Source organism: Thunnus maccoyii, chromosome 24, assembly GCF_910596095.1.
Source record: "Thunnus maccoyii chromosome 24, fThuMac1.1, whole genome shotgun sequence".
Lineage (NCBI taxonomy): Eukaryota > Metazoa > Chordata > Actinopteri > Scombriformes > Scombridae > Thunnus > Thunnus maccoyii.
This window is the reverse complement of record NC_056556.1, coordinates 1354056-1373804: the sequence shown is the minus strand read 5'-3', so window position 1 is coordinate 1373804 and position 19749 is coordinate 1354056. Positions and strand designations below refer to the sequence as shown.

Below are 19749 nucleotides of genomic sequence, written 5' to 3'. Positions count from 1 at the left end.
GGCAAGTTTATTTATAAAGCACATTTCAGTAAGAAGGCAATTGAAGGTGCTTTAAAACATTAAAAGCACTTAGATAATGTACAAAAGAAAATCATTATAAAATGACATTTAAATACAAAACAGTCATTAAAGAGAATAGAAAACAAAAGAAAGCTAAAATATAATAAGACACAAATACACAAAATACACAAATAAAAATTACAGTGCAGTGTAAGAAATGAATAATTATTGGTTTAATAAAAAGCAGCAAACAGAAAACTCTTCAGCTGTGATTTAAAAGAACAGAGATGCAGCAGACCTGCAGTTTTCCGGGAGTTTGTTCCAGATATGTGGAGCATAAAAACTGAACGCTGCTTCTCCAGGTTTAGTTCTTACTCTGATCCAGACCTTGATGCTTCATAATGTAGCAGCAGATCAGAAATATATTTTGGCCCTAAACCATTCAGTGCTTTATAAACAAACAGCAGTATTTTAAAATCAATTCCTTGACAGACATTAAGCCGGTGTGAAGATCAGAGAGCTCGGCATCATGAGGATTGGAGCCACGGCCACAAAATGTTCAAACCTTCACTCGTCAGTTTGAGCTCTTCAGTCAGACACTTGTAGCTTGTTTATTGAAGCCACAAGCTGAAGACTTGAAAGCAATCTTCTAACAGCCTGAGCTAATGAAGCCAAACATCCTGTTATTCTAAACACAAAGAGGGACAGAGATGCAGAGTGAAGCTATTTCGACAATATTTCCAACACATGGAGGCTATTAGCTCACTGTCATTCTTCATCCTCCCACCAGATAGAGCCAAAGTCAACAAAGCTTCAAATCTTACACATAATGTCTGTAAGAATATTTATGTAATGGTTTGTGTGTGGATCAATATGGATATTAGCAGGATGTATATCAGAAATCAGTAAGATTAACAAGCCATCTGTATGTGAATATGTTATCTGGATCAGGGAAAACACATATTAATGCAGCTGTAAATGCACTCAGGACGCATTGTGATCAGATGTCAGCAGGTGTAAATGCAATCCGTACAGCGTGACACATTGATAAGAAACAAATGGTCCCAGTAAGGTGAAAGGTCACCTGGCTCCACCTCTTCCTGACAGCTAAAGCAACCTCCGTAAAAGCTCCAAGTAGTGGCAGTAACTACAAGTCTTCCCCTGCAAAAAAGTGAATGATGTTAGTTGATGGCAGCAGTTTCTGTGACCTGGGACACCATATGTTTGTTGACAAGTCTGCCAGCTCCACCCAGCTCATTTGCATATTGGGATCCTATCACAATGTGGGCAGAGCTGAGAAAAGGAGAGGGCATTTTAATAGCAGGTGTCAATGCAAAGAGCCATTGATCAGATGTCATTATCCAGATAATGTATCCAGATACAGATCGCATGTTAATAGCAGGTGTAAATGGGGCCAGTGTGTCAGAGGAGACTCTGTAGCAGGACAGAGTGCCAGCAGGACAGTCTACTTTAGCTTCCATACTTTTCACTACAAACATGTTTTACAATAAAACTCTATCATTAAATACATAAACAAAGCAAGAAAAAATAATAGTCTTATTATCATTATTTCCATTTCATAGAATAATCATCAGCCTTATTTAACAAGTTTCAAATGATGCTATTGGTCCAACCAACATAGATAATATGTTGAGTATATTATAATTCTATATATTGAAGCATAAAAGTGTCATCCTTCCATTTAGTCTTGATTTAGCTTTCTAAAGTTTAGCAGGTGTAGCATTATTTTGATTCCTACTGATTGATAGATGTGCATCTTTCACATAGTGTCTGTAAGAACATTGATCAGATCATTTGTGTCTGGATCAATGATTGAAAATGACTGCAGGCTGATCTGTGTTGTGATAGACAGCAACAATGTGTGGTACAGTTCAGAAATTCAAAACAATGCTCAAATACAATATATGAAACAAATATTGATATGATCGCTTTGGCACTTTGATAATTCATCATTTATTTACATATCCGAAACATAAATCTATATAAAAATGAATTGATTAATATAATAAACAATAAATCAATATTAGTTTATCAAATCCATCACCGGTTGGACAATCCCACTACCACCAACCAAGTAAAATCAATGTCAAGAAAAATAATCAGCACAAAAACAACAACATTACTATTCTGGTAATAATTATCCTGCAACATTTCCTCATGATAGCCCCCTATGTATCCCATCATGTTCTGCTGATACAGATATTACATACTGATATGTACAGTATATGTGTATGTATAGACCATATAACAATGCATATATGCATATACAAACTGTCAGTCATGTGGAAACTATGTTGGGTTTAGAAACTGCATTTACAAGCAGTGAGAGATCAGGTTGGTACTAAACAACATGAGAATATTTCTCTAACAGGTGGAGACTCTCCCTCTTACAGAGAACACAGAGACACTGAGGAACCATATGACCAGCCTGACCTAAACCCAAACCCAGGATACAGAGGCTGAGTGAATGTGGTGTTGAAGGTGTGGATGTGGATCAGTGTGTCAGAGGAGACTCTGTAGAAGGACAGAGTGCCAGCAGGACAGTCCACATACACTGCTACTCTGTTAGAGACAGAGGAGGAGGAGGACGAGGAAGAGATGACTGTACCGCTATTATTGTGCCAGACATAGTAACCATCATCAGAGCAGTTCAGACCCCAAGACTGATCATTCCTTCCAAACACACAGTCATTACTGTTTCCTCTCCTGCTGATTCCTCTGTAACTCACTGATATATGAACCCTTCCGCTCCACTCGACCTCCCAGTAACATCAACCAGTCAGATCATTTCTACACAGGAGCTGAGGCCAGTAATCAAATCTGTCTGGATGATCAGGGTATGACTGATCCTCATCCACCTGTGTCACCTTCCTGTTGTTGTCAGACAGTTTGAGTTTTGTGTTTGCTGTGTTTGGATCCAGTATGAGTTCACAGAAATCGGGTGGAGAGAACGAGACACAATACAGCTGCAGTTATTGATCTATTATCTATTTGATGATGACATCAACTTCATCCTCAGTAGGATGTGAACGAGTGATGTCACAGTTTGAAGTTTGCCTTGTTTTCATGAATCAAATGAAAAACACACTTACACTTCCTCAGACCTGGTGTCAACCATCGGACCCCAGCAGGCTGCAGCCTGAAAGGAGGAGGAGGGTCAGAGCAGCACGTTCTCTTTCAGCATGCAAACATGGACGTTACATCACTCTAGTCTACTGTTTTATTATTCTGTTCAAATGTGGGTTTGGGCTTTGATAGACTTTAATCCAGTCTGAATCCAGTATCCCAATCCTTCTGAAACTCTGATTGAATCTAATCAGGTTTAACTATCAACGTTTACAGGAAACCTCAGTTAGAAATAACAAAAAGTCAAAGATTCAGTTGAGATCTGTGATCAGTTCTGACAGAGAAAATGTTTCCAGCTCTTCCTCCTCTATCAGACATTTCTCTCCATACCTGAGAGTGTCCAGCCTCCAGCATGGATCCTTCAGTCCAGCAGACAACAGCTTTTCTCCTGAGCTTCCTGGATGATTGTAGCTCAGGTCAAGCTCTCTCAGATGGGAGGGGTTGGAGCTCAGAGCTGAGGCCAGAGAAGCACAGTCTTCCTCTGTGATCAGACATCCTGACAGCCTGCAAACACACAAAACGACACACATGTCTGAGAGTCCTGCTGTGTGCAGTCAGATACAACAACAAACTGTCTCCAAACTAACTGATTAACTAAAAGATAAACTGAATCAGGGAGCTCCAGAAAGTTGAGCATCCACCCAGATGGGAATGGTTTTTACCTTGTAATTGTGATCTAAATGTTAAAAACATTGTGGTGGAGAATTCATAGTGTAATGCAATTGGTTTTTAATTATGTGTTAAAAATTCATGGTGTAATACATATATACTCTCTATGCATACTTATATTCTTTTAATTACATGAAATATTCATGTATTTTTAGTGTATTGGGAATGTGTTCCTTTGTGCATTGTTTACTCAGGTTCTTACGGGTTAGAGCAGTCTCTTTTTCATGTCATGGTGCACAGTGGATGTGCAGTGCACCTGCCTTGGTAAGAATAGAAGGGGACTTTACTGGGACTCTGGGGACACGGCGCCTCTAACAGTCAAACAAAATCAATAGTCTGTTAAACTGGACACTGGGTAAACAAGCATGCAAGACACTTTTGTTTTTGACTATAAGCCTATTGAATTACAGGGAGGTGCTGTAACAATTATTAAGGGTCAATGAGATGGACAGATGAAACTGGTGATGTGTTGTTATCAAATGGATATATGATACTGAAATGCCTGTTAGCTTCAGTTTCTCTGTGCCAAATAACTCAGGTCTTTACCATTTTGTTGATTTAATAAAAGACCTCATATTCTTCTGAAAAATGTTGCCACTGATCATTGTCTCTAAGGTTATTCTACCACAACATTCAAATGTGTTTATGAAGAGTGAAGCTTTTTCCAAAAGGAAGAGTAAAGACATACTTTTATCAGAATGCTGTGTGAACTTTTCAGGTTTGGTATGTTTTTAAATGTTTTTCAAACTACACAAAATCAAGAAGCCTCCTGCCATAAAATGTTACTTCACAGTGGTTCATCAAAGTACCCACCAGACAGACTAGTCTGCCCTTTAGCCTGAAACATGTGCTCAAGGAAACCACTGTGAATACTTGGCTGTCCAGTTACAGCGGTTTTTAGACACATTTAGAAGAAATCTGTAAAATCATCTGTGATGTTAAATAATTCAACAAAAAAGGAAAACAATAAAAATCTGCATGGAAGGACTTCCAGGATGAGTGCCATTGGTGAGTAAAGTATCCCCCATTAGCTCCCAGCTTTTGTTTTTATGTGAATTCATCATTATAAATGTTTCATTGAGTAATTTTTTGTTTCATCTTAATTGTTACTGACACAGTTAATAGGCTTTCGATACTCTGTTCAACTGTGGCTGATCCGCAATAGTAGGAGACACATTTTGAAGTCTGCCGAGGAGGCGGCGACATACTATACGTTAACCTTTATGTGAAGAAATAACACTTAACCTTATGAAAACTGGACTGGCCAGTGAATTTTGAATAGTACTGAGTGACTTTGGTTGCACTTGCTTTACCCTTGTGTTTTCTGGTTTATTTAGTATTTTCACTCTTTTAAGCAAGACTTTATTATTTCTCTTTATTATACTTGTCAGTGCAAGTATACTCACAACATCTGAGCTGAATTTGCTATCAGCACTAATTTTCCCATTGATTGTATATGGGACTTGTATTGACTTGTAATCAGCAAGTCCACCCCCTTTATTGAGTCTAAGGTCACTATGGATCATAATGGGAGATTTATCATGGTGTCTGGCACTTATTTTAGTTAATGTATATGTGCCCAATAGGGATGTTTCAAAATGAATATCTTCATATCTATTTTTTCCTTTATTCAAAACTTAGATTCCCATTTTTTGAGAGACTTTAATTTTACTATGGGCACTTCTGAACCCAACAGTTCTGGGGACTCCCTAAGAGGAACTACCTACTGGGGAGGTCCTTCGAGAACTACATCCCTTCAAGGGTTTTTTTTGTGTTCGCACTCACACGGCTAATAGGAATGCTGAAGTGACATCAGCTGGTCGGTGGTGGGTAAAGCAATGTCACTTCTGTGCAAGATATAACAACAACAAGATGGAGGATGCTGTGATTGGAGATGTGTGTTTGTTGTGTGTTGTGGGTTTCATGATAATAAAAATATAGTATAATAATATTGTATATAATATGATAGTGATAAATTTTGATTTATTTCCTCCATCACATACGGTCCATTTCTCTGTTTTGTTCCATTTTTTAAGGCTAACGTGAAGAGCTGTTGTTTTCACAGCGTTTTATATGGGTTTTTTAAAATGCTGGTTGCCAGTGCTGCATTTGCTTATGTGTTCAACTAATCACCATACACTCACATCACTCAAGGTTCCTCTTGTGCTGGGAGAGTACCTATCCTGAAGTAGGAGCTATATAAGTTGCTCAAAACGGCGTTCTGAGAACTACAATCATTCCCAGTTCCTGCAGAGTGGACACAATAAAAAGGGGGTAGTTTCTTCAGCAGTTCTTAGAACTAAAAATTTCCTCTGGTCTGAAAACATCCTACGTCACCAATCCTGGACAGATCCTCTAAAACTAAGACAGGTCCCACCCAACCATCTATTTTACTTCAGTCCTTTCTCAATAAATATGCCATAGGCAATGTATGGTGCTTTCTTCACCCATGAGACAGACAGTATTATTTCTTTTTATTTTATTTTCTGCAAGATGAGTTTTTAGCAAAAAAAACCCAAAACAAAACCCATATATGACACGGGACAGTACAAACGAGAGAAGCAACAGAAGCAGACAATAACTCAAAGAAAACAATAACATGAACCAGGACAGCTGGCAATCATTGATGGAGCTATGAGTTCTGAATCATACCAGCCAATTCTACAGGAAAATGTCAAGGTATCTGTCTGTGAGCTGAAGTTCAACAGAAAGTGTGTCATGCAGTAAGACAAAGCTAAAAACACAAGTCGTTCTACCAAAGAATGGTTAAAGCAGAAGAAAGATAATGTTTTGGAATGGCTGAATCAAAGTCCTGACCTTAATCCTAAAGAAATGCTGTGGAAGGCCCTGAAGCATGTGGTTCATGTTGAGAAGCCCACCAACATCCCTGAGTTGAAACTGTTCTGTAAGGAGGAATGGGCTAAAATTCTTCCAAGCCGATGTGCAGAGCTGATAAACAGTTAACAGAAATGTTTGGTTGAAGTTATTGCTGTAAAAGTTACTGAAAGCAAGGGTTATACTTTTGCCTCCCACAAATATGTAAGATTGGATAATGTTCCTCAGTAAATAAATGAAAAAAATGATTTAAAAAAAATATTTTTTTGTCTCATATGTTTAATTAGGTTCCCTTTATCTAGTTTTCGGAATTGTGTAAATATCTGATCACGTTTTAGGTCATATTTATGCAGAAATACAGAAAATTCTTATATCTTTCTCAGCCCATCGTTAAAGATCACAAGGTCGAAGACTAAATGAACTGTGTCAATTCATATCCTCCCTTGATGAATCTTATGCAAACTCTCCGTTGCAAGATCTCAGCGTCTACTTTTGCAAGCTGAGTTTGATGAACTTTCTACCAATCAAGCAAAGAAATTACTCATGCGGGCTGAATACAAAATATATATGAGCAGGGTGACAAAAGTAGTGAATTCCTTGCCCACCAGATTCATAAAATAGAAGCATCCTGATTATTCCCAGCAATTAGAACCTCTTCAGAGAAAGTGACAGTAAATCAGGGAGAGCTTCATGGAGTTCTACTCCATATATTCCTTGGCATCAGCCCAGGACCCAGATTTATTTGATGCTTTTTTTTTGCAGATCCCCAGTTGACCAGGCTAATTGAGAGAAGCTGGAGAGGGATATAACTTCTCAAGAGATATATTCTGCAGTCTCTTCCCTTAGTAGTGGTAACCCCAGGACTGGACATTCTACTGATCAAGTTTTATAAGACATTCTCTAACATCCTGACCCCATTCCTGTCACTGGTATTTGTAGAGTCACTCAAAAGCAAAAGATTACCATCGGATGATATGCTGCAATCAGCCCTTGTCTTTGACAGTTGCACCAGTGTACCAGATGGTGATGGAGGAGGTGAGGATGAACTCAATGATGGCAGTGTAGAAGTGCACTACCATTGACTTAAGCAGTTTGAATTTCCTCAGCTGCTGCAGGAAGTGAATCCTCTGCTGACCCTTCTTGGTGAGGCTGCTGACGTTCTGCTCCCACTTGAGGTCCTGGCTGATGATGGTTCTTGGGAGTCACACAGGGTGATGGGGGCAGGTAGAGCTGTGCTCCTTCTGAAATCCATAATCATCTCCACTGTCTTTACGGCATTGAGCTCCAAGTTGTTTTGTCCAAAACCAAGTCACCAGATGGTCAATCCCCCTCCTGTACATGGTCTCATCCCCACCAGAGGTGAGCCCAGTGAGGGTGGTGTCATCTGCGACCTTTGACTCACTGATGACTGGAGGTATAGCTGTTGATGTACAAGGAGAACAGAAGTAGAGAGAGGATGTAGCCTTTAGGGGAACTGGTGCTTATGGTCAGGGAGTCAGAGACAAGTTTCTCCAGCTTCACATGCTGCTTCCTGTCAGACAGGAAGTCCATCTACAGCTTGAGTCAGGCACGTGCAGCTAGGAGAGCTTGTCCTGCAGCAGGGCAAGGATGATGATTTTAAAAGGCAGAGCTGAAATCCACAAAGGGGGTCTAGGAGTGGGTCCATGATGGTTTTGAGATGGGACAGTACAAGGTGGTCAAAAGACTTCATTACTGCAGAGGTCACATTGATGGATTGGTAGTAGTTGCGTCCTGTGGTCCTTGGTTTTTTGGGGCTGGGGATGATGGTGGAGGTCTTGAAGCAGGCTGGCACATGGCATGTCTCCAGTGAGTTGTTAAAAATGTCTGAACACTGGAGACTGCTGATCAGCACAGTGCTTTAGGGTGAAGGGGGCATTCTGTCTCTTGAACAGGCTGTTAACATCGCTCTCCAGGGACGTTAAGGAAAAAGGATAATGATTCCTTTGATTGCAGCTCTTACTGCCAAATTTCCCTTCTAAATTGAATTATAAAATATTAACTAAGATTTTAGCCAAACAACTTGAAACCTCCCTCCCACTGACAATTTCCCCTAATCAAACCTTTAACCACTTCGAATGGGACTATTTCATTTTTGCATTCAGTCCCTTTGGATTCAGACGGAACTTCATCAAATGAAGCATTCTTTACCTATCTCCCACAGATAACATGCACACCAACAACACTTCTTCAGCTTCCTTCCTGTTACATAGAGGTACGCAAGAAACAAACCCTGAAGTTACTAAAGAGAAAGTTCAACTATGAAACAAACCAAACTTACAGTTAACATCTAAACTGCTGAAGACAAAGACTCTCCACTCCATGTCTGTCAGAAAAGTGTTTTCCACAGGTGAGCTGTTTCCTGGAACGAGTCAGAGCTCCACCTGTAGAGGAGGAGGGACAGGTAGGAAGACTCACAACATGATGACACTTTATGGATGTTTGTCACTCATTTATTCTTCATGTATTTGTATATTCATTGTTGTATTGATGGTTTCTCAGTGTTTATCTGTGTGCTGTTAGAAAAAATAATTCATCATGACGTTCATGTGAAGAGAAGCTGAACGTTACATTTAGATTCATGAGATTTAAGACATTTAACTGACAGGAATAAAACATCTTTTTATAATATTTGTAAAGTTATTTCTTCACATCAATAATTTATCTTCATCCTCTGTTACAGAACACATCACAAAGTCAGAATTCAAATCAATAATTCACACAAATCTGACTTTTGGACTCTTCAGTTTCTTCTCACACAGACACGAAAAACAAAAGCGTCTGAAATATGAATGTAATGAACAGACGGCCATCTTTCCTCATCTAAGGAGGAAGTTTATCAGCTGATATTTCTGTTTGAAATGACGACTGTTTAAAACCACCACATGGTTTAAAGAAACTCCATCCAACAATAACACATTCATCATAAATTAGTTTCTCCAGCTGAAATAATTAGTAATTCCACAAACTAGAGAAAACCATGTCCCTTTAATGTAGAGAAATCAAACTCCACTTACTGAACTTTTTCCCATGAACTTCATCACTTTGCAGCTCTGTTGAGTCTTGAGCAGGTCTGTGTAGAAAAACAGCTTTGTGCTTCAGTTAAAGCTGCATTTTCATCAAATTCATTTAACCGATGCAGCTTCTCGTCTTTCATCTGCGTGTGTGTGTGTGTGTGTGTGCAGGCTGCTGACACACCTTAATTTCTTCATTTTCAAAGTATGCAGTCTGTCTGGTTGGACTGAGTCTCAGAGTAAAATTCAGATGCTGAAGTGTGATTAAGACATGAAACTTCCTCATAGGAACAAACAAACACTCAGCTAATGTTTGAATGTTTGAAAGCTGGAGTTCATGGATGACTGTCAAACATTAACATGAACTAACCAGTCCGATCAATTAATAGACTGTAAAACATCTTTAGCTTTAATATTACCACACATGATTTACTTACATCATAACTGGACAAACACTGTTCAGTGTACTGATGATCATCTGTAAAAATAATTATTTATTATTGACATCTCTGTGAACAACCTGAGAGACAAGAAGGTCTTTTTACATCAGAGGGAACATCAAGTTGAACATCCAAATTCAAACCTGGACTAAAATATTGGACTCTGTAATATAACTTACTTCCCTTTATGGTTGCAGGTCTGGGGGGGTGGGGATTCACTCCCCAACCAAGACTTTACAAAATAGGAGAAACACCAAACTGAGACTCTGCATGAAGAATTCTGCAAATCCATTCTCTGCGTCCAACAGAGAACTCCAGATAACAGGGCAGAATTAGGATGATACCCTCTAATCATAAAAACCTTTATAACATTTTAATGTATAATCTCCTGTAAGAAAGTGACCCTGACACGCTCCATAACAAAGCCCCCACCTACAGAGACCCTGAGTGAAGCCCCCTCAGCCAACAAACAATCTGACACATTGGAAAGAATCAACCACAAACCAGAGCAAACTGGGATGTTATTTGGCCCTAAACAGAGAACACTCAACAGCAGATAATCTGACCTCTGTGACTGATCCAAAACAAAGAAAATCGAGCATGTGCAGACCCCCTAGCTTTTTATTGTATCAGTTTATTGTGTACATTTACAACTAGTGAGAGATCAGGTTGGTACTAAATAAGATGAGAAAGTTTCTCCAACAGGAGAAGACTCTCCCCCCTACAGAGAACACAGAGATACTGAACCAGATTGACCAAACCAGAACCTAAATCCAGGATACAGACGTTGAGTGAATGTGGTGTTGAAGGTGTGGAGGTGGATCAGTGTGTCAGAGGACACTCTATAGAAGGACAGAGTGCCAGCAGGACAGTCCACATACACTGCTACTCTTTTATACACAGAGGAGGAGGAGGAGGGGGAGGAGGAAGAGGGGATGACTGTTCCATTGTTATTGTGCCAGACATTGTAACCACCGTCAGAGCAGCACAGACTCCAGGAATGATCATTCCTTCCAAACAAACAGTCATCACTGTTTCCTTCCCTTCTGATATTTCTGTAACTTACTGCTATATGAACCCCTCCTCTCCACTCGAACTCCCAGTAACAGCGACCAGTCAGATCATTGCTACACAGCAGCTGAGGCCAGTAATCAAATCTGTCTGGATGATCAGGATATGACTGAACCTCCTCCCCATGTGTCACCTTCCTGTTGTTGTCAGACAGTTTGAGTTTTGTGTTTGCTGTGTTTGGATCCAGTGTGAGTTCACAGAAATCTGATGGAGAGAACGAGACACAATACAGCTGCAGTTATTGATCATCTTAATCCTCAGTAGGATGTGAATGAGTGATCTCACGGTTTGAAGTTTGCTTTGTTTTCATGAATCAAATGAAAAACACACTTACACTTCCTCAGACCTGGTGTCAACCATCGGACTCCAGCAGGCTGCAGCCTGAAAGGAGGAGGGGGGTCAGAGCAGCACGTTCTCTTTCAGCATGCAAACATGGACGATGTACATCGCTCTACTCTACTGTTTTATTATTCTGTTCAAATGTGGTGTTGTGTTTTGATAGACTTTTATCCAATCTGAATCCAGTATCCCAATCCTGCTGTAGGAGATCCAGTGCCCCCTTTTTCTTCAGCTGAATGTCTCTGAAAGCCCAAATATGGTCTGTGCTTAATCAACAATAACCTTTGACCTCAAAAATATAGATGTTATTCAACTTTGATTTGGAATTGCCTAAAATGTAAACTGAAAGTCCCTTCAACATTTAAGTGTTAGTCTGATGCTTCACAGAACTAATCTTCCTCCCATTCTACTTCCAGAGACCTCCAACTGTGTCAGAAAGTGGAATTTATGACACAGACTAAAAGGCAGTTACATTCTTTTATCATCTCCTCAAGTCTCAGAAAACACTGGATTTAAAGAATTTTCCTTGGAAAAAAAAGAGACTATGTTACCACAATTAAATCTCAGTTTATTTTGATGAGTTGGGACAATCCTATCACTAGTTTTCTATCTATCTCAAATTTTCTTTCTTTCTCCTCTCCCCCCATGCTTACACACATACCAACACACTTGTCCACCCTTTTTCCTCCTCTCTCTGGTGTGGCTTCGGATAAGAACATTTACCAGACGCCAGTTTTAATTCAGTTTTAAGCCACATCTCTGTGATAAATTTTGGACGTTTTTAACTATATTTTTTAGCCGGATGAAGGATTTTAGTCATTGGACATCTGGATCTTAAGTTATCAGAGAAATAAACTGGACAAATGTTGACAGCATTAGCAGCAGCTCGGCTAACAGCCCCCCCAGGATGTCAGGTGCTCACCGAACATTGTTGGAAAAACATAGATTTTTTAGGTGAAACAGCTTTAATTAGTATTTTGAATGATTTTAATCTGTGTGTACGTTTGTTTTCGGAGAGGAGGAGCCCTCTGCGGATAATTTGGCTCCTGGTAGAAACCTGCCGAACGTCTGGATATACAGTTATAAGAGAAATAAACTGGACAAGTGTTAGCAGCAGCTCAGCTAACAGCCCATACCAAATGTCCGGTGCTCGCCAAACATCGTCGGACGTACCTGAGAGTGTCCAGCCTCCAGTGTGGATCCTCAAGTCCAGCAGACAGCAGCCTCTCTCCTGAGTCTCCTAGATGATTGTATCTCAGGTCAAGCTCTCTCAGATGGGAGGGGTTGGAGCTCAGAGCTGAGGCCAGAGAGGCACAGCCTTCCTCTGTGATCAGACATCCTGACAGGCTGCAAACACATCAAACAACTCAGGTCAGACAGTCTGAGAGTACTGCTGTGTGAGGTCAGATAAAACAACAAACTGTCTCCAAACTAACTAACTGTTTTTACCTTGTCATTGCAATGTAAATGTTTATAACATTCAAATGTGTTTATGAAGAGAGAAGATTTTTCCAAAAGAAAGAATAAAGGCATACTTTTATCAGAGTGCTGTGTGCACTTTTCAGGTTTGGTATGTTGAAGTCTAACTACACAAAATCAAGGAGCCTCCTTCCATAAATTGTGACTTGGTGACAGTGGTTCACCAAAGTGTCCATCAGACAGACAACTCTGCTTTTTAGCCTGAGCCCTGTAAATACTTGGCTTACCAGGTACACCGTTTATAGCCACATTTACAAGAAATCTGTAAAATCATTCAGATTAGAAATGGTCATCTTTTGAACAGGTTGATGAATCCTGACCTAAGAGTTTCCAGTGTACAGTGTGGATTTTCCAGTCCTCCAGACAACAACTTCACTCCTGAATCCTGTAGGTTGTTGTTACTCAGATCCAGCTCTCTCAGACTAGAGGACTGAGAGCCGAGAACTGAGGACAGAGCTGCGCAGCTTCTCTCTGAGAGGTTACAACCATTTAGCCTGGAGAGGAAATAACAGGAATATAAAATGTAAGAGATTATTCATTTTGTAGATAGTAGAGTATTTAAATATGATGAATATATCCAACTATCTGTGTACCCTATTTTCTCTAATAGTGACCGGTATTAAATTAAAAGCCTGGTCTCCAGTAAAGGCCCTCGGGTGTGGACAACATGAACAAATAAAGGCCGGCCCCTAATACGGGCCGGGGAGGGAAAAAACAAGGATGGATTAAGGCCTTATTCAGACCAAATCAGGTGTTGCTGCGCACCACTGCAGGGTTGTACGGTGGTGTGCAGGGATGTGGGTATGTTTATTTGTGCTCTAGAAAGTAAAAGCTCTGAAACAATTACATATTTTTTTAATTGATCTGATTCACTGCTCTCTTACCAGCTCCATCTCTTCCTTCACTCTCTAGCCCCCTCTCTCTCTTTTTCTCTCGTCTTTTTTAAATGAGTTGGGAAACTGACAGCAAAGCCTAACTTAACTTTTGACGTTATCAAATGAAAAGAAATGTCCGCCCCGCTCCTTTTGGTGCCTGTTATAATGTGACTGTGTTTTGTAGTAATGTACAAGTGCCAAGATGGAGGTAGCTATGTTTGAAGTACCATAAGGACCTGTGCAAGTGTCAGTGACTAAATCTTTCATAACACCAATGACACAACACTGTAGAGAGCGAACATGGCACCCACCAGACGGAAGTTTGACGTCAAATTCAAAAAGGGAGTTTTGCAATATGTGGTGGAAAATTAAGGAGCGAAAGCTGCAAGACATTGTGACACTGACCCGAAAAGAATCAGATACTGGAAAAAAAGTGTGAGCTGCTGTTACCTGACAAGAGGAGAGTACGGCTAGCTGGAGGTGGGAGGAAGAAAGTTAGCTTGAAGCTTGAGAGACAGCTGATTGATATTTGATATTTGGCTGTGCTGTTAACTGGCTATTAATGTTTATATCCAGCGTAACGTTACCTCATTTGTTTAGCTTTTAACACTGACACTGGCCATATTTCCCTTCCGGTACTTGACCGGTCATACTTCACACGTTTGTTAAATTGAAATGTTTGTGTAATGTATCACAATAAAAGTCGGGAAATGAAGGCTTTAATTTTATTAATAGAATAATGCAGTAACAAAAAATTAACAGAGCGAACAGGGAGGCTTCGTACTAAAATATGAGGAAATATACTTATCAAACAGGGGGAATTAGGAATAAGGGCCTCTCTCTAATATAAGCCTGCTTCCAATAAAGGCCTGGTACCCTCCGCAGTTGAGGTAAATAAAGAGAAAATAAGGTACTTACAGAGCTTTATTGGAGGCTTTGACCACTGGCAGCAGCCTCAGAAGAGCCTCCTCTGAAACAAAGTATTTCTTCAGGTCAAACACGTCCAGATCTTTTTCTGATGACAGTAAGATGAAGACCAGAGCTGACCACTGAGCAGGAGACAGTTTATCTGTGGAAAGTCTTCCTGATCTCAGGTACGTTTGGATCTCCTCCACCAAAGAACGATCATTCAGCTCATTCAGACAGTGGAACAGATTGATGCTTCTCTCTGGAGTGGGATGCATCTCGATTTTTTTCTTGATGTACTCAACTGTTTCCTGATAGGTCTGTGAGCTACTTCCTGTCTGTGTAAGAAGGCCTTGTAGGAGAGTCTGATTGGTCTGCAGTGAAAGACCAAGGAGGAAGCGGAGGAACAAGTCCAGGTGTCCATTTGGACTCTGTAAGGCCTTGTCCACAGCACTCTGGTAGTGGTGTGTCTCTGCAGATTCTTGTTTAGTTTCAGACTTCTGGGATGTTGTTTGCTCTCCTGCCAGCAGATTGACTCCAGACTTGATGAATGTCAGATGGACATGAAGAGCAGCCAGAAACTCCTGAACGCTCAGATGGACGAAGCAGAAAACCTTGTCTTGGTACAACCCTCTCTCCTCTCTAAAGATCTGTGTGAACACTCCTGAGCACACTGAGGCTGCTCTGATGTCAATGCCACACTCTGTCAGGTCTGATTCATAGAAGATCAGATTGCCTTTCTGCAACTGCTCAAAAGCCAGTTTTCCCAGAGACTCAATCATCTTCCTACTCTCTGGACTCCAGTGTGGATCTGTCTCAGCTCCTCCATCATACTTGATATTCCTCAGTTTGGACTGAACCACAAGGAAGTGGATGTACATCTCAGTCAGGGTCTTGGGCAGCTCTCCTCCCTCTCTGCTTCCCAACACATCCTCCAGAACTGTAGCAGTGATCCAGCAGAAGACTGGGATGTGGCACATGATGTGGAGGCTTCGTGATGTCTCAATGTGGGAGATGATTCTGCTGGCCTGCTTCTTATTTCTGAATCTCTTCCTGAAGTACTCCTCCTTCTGTGGGTCAGTGAACCCTCTGATCTCTGTCACCATGCCAACACACTCAGGAGGGATCTGATTGGCTGCTGCAGGTCGTGTGGTTATCCAGAGGCGAGCAGAGGGAAGCAGTTTCCCACTGATGAGGTTTGTCAGCAGCACATCAACTGAGGTGGACTCTGTAACATCAGTCATGATCTCATTGTTGTGGAAGTCCAGAGGAAGTCGACACTCATCCAGACCGTCAAAGATGAACACAACCTGGAACTCTTCAAACCTGCAGATTCCTGCTTCTTTGGTTTCAGTAAAGAAGTGATGAACAAGTTCCACCAAGCTGTACTTTTTCTCTTTCAGCACATTCAGCTCTCTGAAAGTGAAGGGAAATGTGAAGTGTATGTCCTTGTTGGCCTTGTCTTCAGCCCAGTCCAGAGTGAACTTCTGTGTTAAGACTGTTTTACCAATGCCAGCCACTCCCTTTGTCATCACTGTTCTGATTGGTTCATCTCCTCCAGGTGAGGTTTTAAAGATGTCTTCTTGTCTGATTGTTTTTTCTGGTCTGTCTGGTTTCCTGGATGATGTTTCAATCTGTCTGACCTCATGTTCATCATTGACCTCTGCAGTCCCTCCCTCTATGATGTAGAGCTCTGTGTAAATCTGATTCAGAAGGGTTGGGTTTCCTGCTTTAGCAATCCCCTCAAACACACACTGGAACTTCTTCTTCAGGTTAGATTTAAGTTCACGTTGACTAACTGGAGCAGGAGTTTCTGAATGACCAGACAATAAATATGATCAATAATTATTGATAATCAATAAAGAAAATGTTTACAGAATGCATATATAGCCATATGTTCCTCCTTCTTTTGAGACTTCAGTAAATGTCTCATTCATCCAACATGTTAAATCTTTATAGAAATCCTCTTACTGTTCTGCAGACGGTCAGCCAGCTCCTCCTGCTTCATTCTCCTCAGGAAGTGCAGTGTGATCTTCAGAAATGCCTCTCTGCTGCTCCTCCTCTGCTCTTCTTCCTCACTGTCTAATGCCTCCTCATCCTCCCTTTGATGCTCTAAGCATTCTGGGTAATCTGGACTCTGCAGAATCTTCTGCATCTTGTTCAGCTCATTCTTCACAAAAGTGACAATGTTCTCCTCCAGCAGCTGGAACAGAATAGTATATGAATAATACAAACTAAAATCATGAAGCAAACATCAGATCCATGTTGGACAGACTGACAATCCACTGGTCTACAAAGTGCAGCATGGAGACGATTGTGAACAGAATAGAAGTAAAAGTAGTTGTTGTACATGTACAGACCATAAATATGGAGTCCAGGTGTGTTTGATGCTGCTGGGCAGACTGACCAATGGGAACCTCTGAGTCCTCCTCCTTGACTGTGTGAGTGTGAACGCTGCTCAGAGAAGTTCGTCTGACTCAGTAAAGGTTTAAAAACAGGAGATCTGATAAGAGTCTGATGAAAACACATCAATCTGTTTCTGTTATCAGTTTGAAATCTTCACCTGTGAACATCAGAGTGGCGTCCATCTTTGAAGTTATAAGGACAACCCATAGACTGATCACTCTTCATAGACACACAGCTGGGTTCAGGTTTGTCCAGCTTCCTCCTGATAGAAACCCAAGATAAATTCTGCTCAGCACCCAGAACACACTGAGACTACATCGGTCAGTGATTTAATACACCTACTGTACACAACACAGTAGTATTGAGGTAGTTTTATATGAATTCACTGTCAAACTTAAGCATGATTAACTGTATGAGTAGAGCTATATTCAGTGCCTGTGCAGCACCTGGAGGAGTGAAGCTGACACTCAGCCAGAGACACAGATGCATGAACTCCTTAAATCTCAGCTTGTGGTAAATGAGTGTTGGGGTTTTTATTCTCAGTTGTCATCTTTAATGTTATTATATATTAAAGGCATTTTTTGTGAACTCTGATGAGGGGTCCTTCCCTCATATCCACTCTAACATTCACACTGATCTTCTCTGTCCATCATCACTATAAAATGATCATGAATCAATAGAATTCATCATTTCAGAAGTGAATTATTCTTTAAAATATTTCCAATTTGAATTTTAATTGAAACAGCAACAAACTGAAATTATCTAATTACCAACATTATGGATCTCTTATGGAGCTAAACTTACTCACATCAGAAATATCAACAAATGATCCATATGTCAAATAATTCAGCTGAGAGCTATTTATACTGACTTAGATTTTTGCTCATATTGTCCCATTTTAATACTGAGAACAACTTACTTTTGATCAGATGAATGACTTTGTTTAAAGTTAATAATATGATCCTTTGACCAGTCGCTCTTGAAGGACACACAGCTGGGTTCAGTTTCAGGTCCAGGTTCAGGTTCAGCAAAATCTGGTCTTGGCAGCTCTGAGCTTCTATACAACATACACAGAGCTTTGAGTGTGAATAATGATGGAGGAGAACAGTGATGGACAGTTAGAGATCCTCATCTCACCTCTGAGCTTTGGTCTGGCTGTCATGTTCCCCACACCGAGAGCGTTTAGAGGGAGGGACTCCCTCCTCTCTGTCCTCACACTGATCCATGCTGCTGAAGTCACATCCACATCAGTCAAACACACTTTCTACCTTCATCTGGAGAGGAAACACAAATCATCCTTTACATCATTTCTCCTGTCACATCCTAAATATCCTGTAGTAGAAATAGAAACAGCTCTATATTTCACTCCTCTATGGTCCCTGTAGAATTCACTGCTCTCCAGCTTTACTGAGTGTTGTATTGATGTGTGAGAGTTTCTTTAATGATTTACTTTAAAGATTAGAGACGCGGGAACTAAATGTTTCCATGTGACGTCACTGCAGCAGATATCGTGGGACATTTAAGCAGCAAAACTAAAAACTGTAGTTATAAAGTTGACAGGACAGAGAAACAGAATGAAACTTTAAATGATCAGACAGCTGTGATGGAGCTCAGGATTGATCAGGAGGACGCTGCTTTACTCCAAACAGTCTCACTGTCTGAACCTGGACTGTGTGTAGAAGAACTCACAAAATTCATAAACACTAATTAACATTAACTAACATTCATTATCACTAATTAACCTCAGATCCTGTCGGCGCGTCTAGAGATTTCAATAATCAATGAAGTTACGCTGCTGTGTCTCGTGTTATTAATCACAATGTTCATTTTTATAACCCGGTCCGCCCGATCCGCGGATATAACAGCGACCTGAAACAGGCAGAAACGGTTTAAATAATGGCCGATAAACGTCCCGAGTGGACTTTTATCAAAGTTCTGCTGTTTCTAGAGGAGCTAAGCTAACAGCAGTTAGCACTAACAACATGAACAAAGAGCCATTAAAGAGTCAAACACTGAAACTGTCGGTTACATTACCTTTAGATGGAGAAAAGAATCTGCGCCATCATGTCAGAGAAAGAACGTAAATGTAGGCAGGAAATAGGCGGGGAGAGAGTTGTGTGACGTCACAGTGACCCGCATCCGGTGTTACACTTTATTCTGTCACCTGCTCAGTATCTTCAGTTACTGACTATTTATTGTCACGTGTGGAACTGTAATTATGATAGATATAATTATAAAACATCATATTAACACTCTACTGCTTGAATATTTTATTTGATTTGGAAGATTTGTCCTCTGGTAACGTATCGATCAGAAATCACTTCCATCCGTTTTTTCTTGTATTGGAGCAAAATTGTGCCTTAAAAACACCGAAAAATATATGATATTTGTAGGTTTGAGGTATTTTGTATTTGTTGTATTAACTAAAGTTGTCAACAGAACATAGATCTCTTTCCTTGTTTCTTCTTGTAATAACTCAATGTATATACATATATATATATTCTAATTCTCTAAGAATCAAGGCTGTACGGTTTGTGTTTGTCGTCTCTA

At 40.4% G+C, this 19749-nt stretch overlaps 2 protein-coding genes and 1 pseudogene across 3 annotated transcripts in view; 1 reads left to right on the top strand and 2 right to left on the bottom strand.

The window, feature by feature from the left end:
* Window positions 1-19749, top strand: part of LOC121891678 (protein NLRC3-like) — a 1105688-nt gene that overhangs the window by 290448 nt on the left and 795491 nt on the right. The window lies entirely within an intron of this gene.
* On the bottom strand, window positions 315-8202 carry LOC121892406 (annotated as a pseudogene).
* LOC121891674 (NLR family CARD domain-containing protein 3-like) overlaps window positions 6588-19749 on the bottom strand; it is a 111523-nt gene continuing 98361 nt past the window's right edge. The window contains exons 10-12 of one of the 2 annotated variants that reach the window (XR_006094116.1): window positions 11529-11575; window positions 8951-11398; window positions 6588-6765 (exon numbers count right to left, since the gene is read on the bottom strand). Coding sequence is in view for 1 of the 2 variants with exons in the window: in XM_042404194.1 (XP_042260128.1) it covers window positions 10845-11398; window positions 11529-11575 (601 nt within the window). In the remaining variant the exon portion in view is untranslated. Of the gene's footprint in view, window positions 6766-6949; window positions 11399-11528; window positions 11576-19749 lie in introns of those variants that run through there. The other variant, XM_042404194.1, reaches the window with a different exon arrangement.